The 2,915-nt window shown below is 41.2% G+C and overlaps 1 protein-coding gene across 1 annotated transcript; it reads left to right on the plus strand.

The window, feature by feature from the left end:
• The first annotated feature begins 692 nt into the window (after positions 1-692).
• Positions 693-1,932, plus strand: LOC105275939 (histone-lysine N-methyltransferase SETMAR-like). Its single transcript, XM_011333159.3, has one exon. The coding sequence runs from the start codon at positions 879-881 to the stop codon at positions 1,896-1,898; it is 1,020 nt and encodes a 339-aa protein (XP_011331461.2). The 5' UTR covers positions 693-878; the 3' UTR covers positions 1,899-1,932.
• Positions 1,933-2,915: the final 983 nt, after the last annotated feature.

Below are 2,915 nucleotides of genomic sequence, written 5' to 3' on the forward strand. Positions count from 1 at the left end.
AAGTTATGACGGTGATTCGCGGGTTTCCATGGGACGAGTACGCGCGTGAAAAACGCCCGCCGCCGAAGAAATATCGTGTTCTTCCCGCCGCACAGTGGGAGAAAAGGCTCTGTTTCTGGACAAAAATCTACCGACAGTCCAATTTTCAACCGATTTGACAAATTTTTGTTTTAACTTACTCGTTATGAGTTCCTCTATAACGTATTACTGCTAATTTTTCAAGATAAAGCTGAAATTCAAAATGGCGCATTCATTATGGTGGTCAAACATATTAAACTCCCGTGATGGTGAATATATTACCTACGTATATACAGATTTTTAGAGTCACTAAATACGAATCTGAGATCAAATTGTTTAAATTCAGAATAACATTCGATATGGCAGTTAAGAAAAACGAAATTTTTCATTATTCAGTAATCTGCACAGAAATTGATATCTAAGTTTCTGGGATCGCTAATTACAAATCCGTAATCTATATTTCAATTTTTAACGAGTGACTGAATTTTACTTTATTAAAGTATTTTATTAATAACGCAATACTTACTCCCTTTTACCACAAGATATGTAAAAATGTATATGTGTGCGCGCGCGCGCGCGTGTGTTGTGTGTGTAAAAGGGTTCTTATCTATCTTTTTATGCTTTTTGTGGTTTTGTTTTTTTATTTTTATATATTTTAAATCTGTATATATTAGGTTGGTGCAAATGAAATGGCCGTTTTTCTTATTTTAAACTTCTCACCTTTGTAGTTCACCTTTCTTCCGCGCCGACAGCGCTGTATGTATACTATATCAAAAGTACATTTCCCGCGCGTGAATTTGTATACATAATCTGACTTTTTTAGTAGGATAGTGGTTGTTGAAATTCATGTTTATGTCAAGATGGAAAATAAGGTAATTCGAATAATTTCTTTGTACGAGTTCAAACTCGGTCATAGTGCGGCCCTGGCAACGCGAAATATTAATACGGCTTTCGGCGAAGGTTCCGCGAATGAAAGAAGAACGAGGCGTTGGTTTGAAAAGTTTCGATCTGGAGACGCAAACCTTGACAATTTGCCTCGTGGACATGCACCTTTCGTCATTGATGACACTATTTTAAAGGACATGATCGAAGTGGATCCGACATTAACAGTTCGAGAGGTTGCAGAAAGGCTCAATGTTCATCACTCAACTGTCGTCAGACATTTACGAAGGCTGGGAAAAGTGAAGAAATTGGATAAATGGGTTCCCCATGAATTGACGGAGAGAGACAAAATAAGACGTTTAGAAACCTGCATTTCTTTGCTTTCCCGGCATAATAATGATGGAATATTGCACAGAATTGTGACGTGCGATGAAAAATGGATATTATATGATAACCGTCGACGATCTGCACAGTGGCTGAATGTGAATGAGCCTCCAAAACGTATGCCAAAGCCGAACCTTCATCCCAAAAAGATTATGGTTTCAGTATGGTGGTCAAGTAAGGGAATCGTGCATTATTCATTTAACAAACAAGGTGAGGCTATAAACGCTGATAAATACTGTCAGGAAATTGACGTTACGTATGCAAACCTGTGCGCTCAACAGCCGGCATTGGTCAATAGACATGGTGTATTGTTACTTCACGATAATGCTAGGCCACACGTTGCAAAAAAGACCATAAAAAAATTATCCAAGTTAAACATCGAAGTTCTCCCTCATCCTCCTTATTCTCCAGATATTTCACCGACTGATTATCATTTGTTCAAACATTTGGATGGGTTTCTAACTGGAAAAGTTTTCCAAGAAGAAAAGCGTGTAAAGGATGCATTCCATGAGTTCATCGGCTCTCGTTCTTCAGATTTTTTTAAACATGGTATTGATACACTTGTATCGCGTTGGAACAAATGCATTGAAATAGATGGAGACTATTTTGATTAATATAGTAAGTGTTAAGTTTGCCAAATAAAGCTTTAAAGTTCAAATTCAAAAACGGCCATTTCATTTGCACCAACCTAATACGTAGATAATATAGGAATATATTCACCATCACGGGAGATATCCATAATGGATGCGCCATTTTGAATTTCAGCTTTATCTTGAAAAATGAGCAGTAATAAGTTGTAGAGGAACTCATAACGAGTAAGTTAAAACAAAAATTTGTCAAATCGGTTGAAAATTGGACTGTCGGTAGATTTTTGTCCGGAAACAGAGCCTTTTCTCCCACCGTGCGCCGTCTCGTCGGCAAGCGCTCGCTCCGCTTGGATCCATGTTCGATGCGAGAGAGAACGGATTCTCGCGTTAAAATCACATTTCCCGCAAACGGCAAGAATCCTCTCGGATCGGTCGCGTCGCTCGACTGCAGCGGGCTGTCTCCGCGTAGAAATAACGTTTCGACGAAGGTTGCGAGGTGCACGCAAGACGGATCTCCTCACGACCTTTCCAGGATCCTTGTAGTAAATCCTCGTGTCGCCGAGATTTTCCTCAAATGTTCTCACCGCCGGTAAATATCGTCGCGAGCCTTTCCTGGCAACGGTGAGTCTTGCGAAACGTGGAACCCCTCGCCCGCGTTTAAAATAATTCAGCGATCGTGCGGCGCGTCCCCAGAAGGGAAGGAGGAGACCCACGTCGCGTTCGCGAATCAACGAACTTCATAATCAATGGCGCGTGACCTTTTATAGAGAGTCCCCGTATCGTATGTTCGACCGTTCATAAGGTTATCGCTGGGAAACGTTATTTATCGAGGGCTCTATGGGACGGCGCGCGAACCTACGATACGATCATTATTAATCGCGCTTTAAGCGCAGATTAAATTGCGATTTATACCGCGGCGAGAGCGCGCGGGATATTGCCTCGTTGATTTAACTCAAGGAGAACTCAGCGACATTCGAAAGGGGACTGACGCGCAGCGGGTGTCTTACCGAAGTAATAAGCGCGATAACAGCGATGGCTTATCTC

The sequence above is a fragment of the Ooceraea biroi genome, chromosome 13 (assembly GCF_003672135.1).
Source record: "Ooceraea biroi isolate clonal line C1 chromosome 13, Obir_v5.4, whole genome shotgun sequence".
Classification (NCBI taxonomy): Eukaryota; Metazoa; Arthropoda; class Insecta; order Hymenoptera; family Formicidae; genus Ooceraea; species Ooceraea biroi.

Bases quoted from the DNA above. Each gene is read 5' to 3' on its own strand.
- LOC105275939 (XM_011333159.3), top strand. From the start codon at position 879: ATGGAAAATAAGGTAATTCGAATAATTTCTTTGTACGAGTTCAAACTC.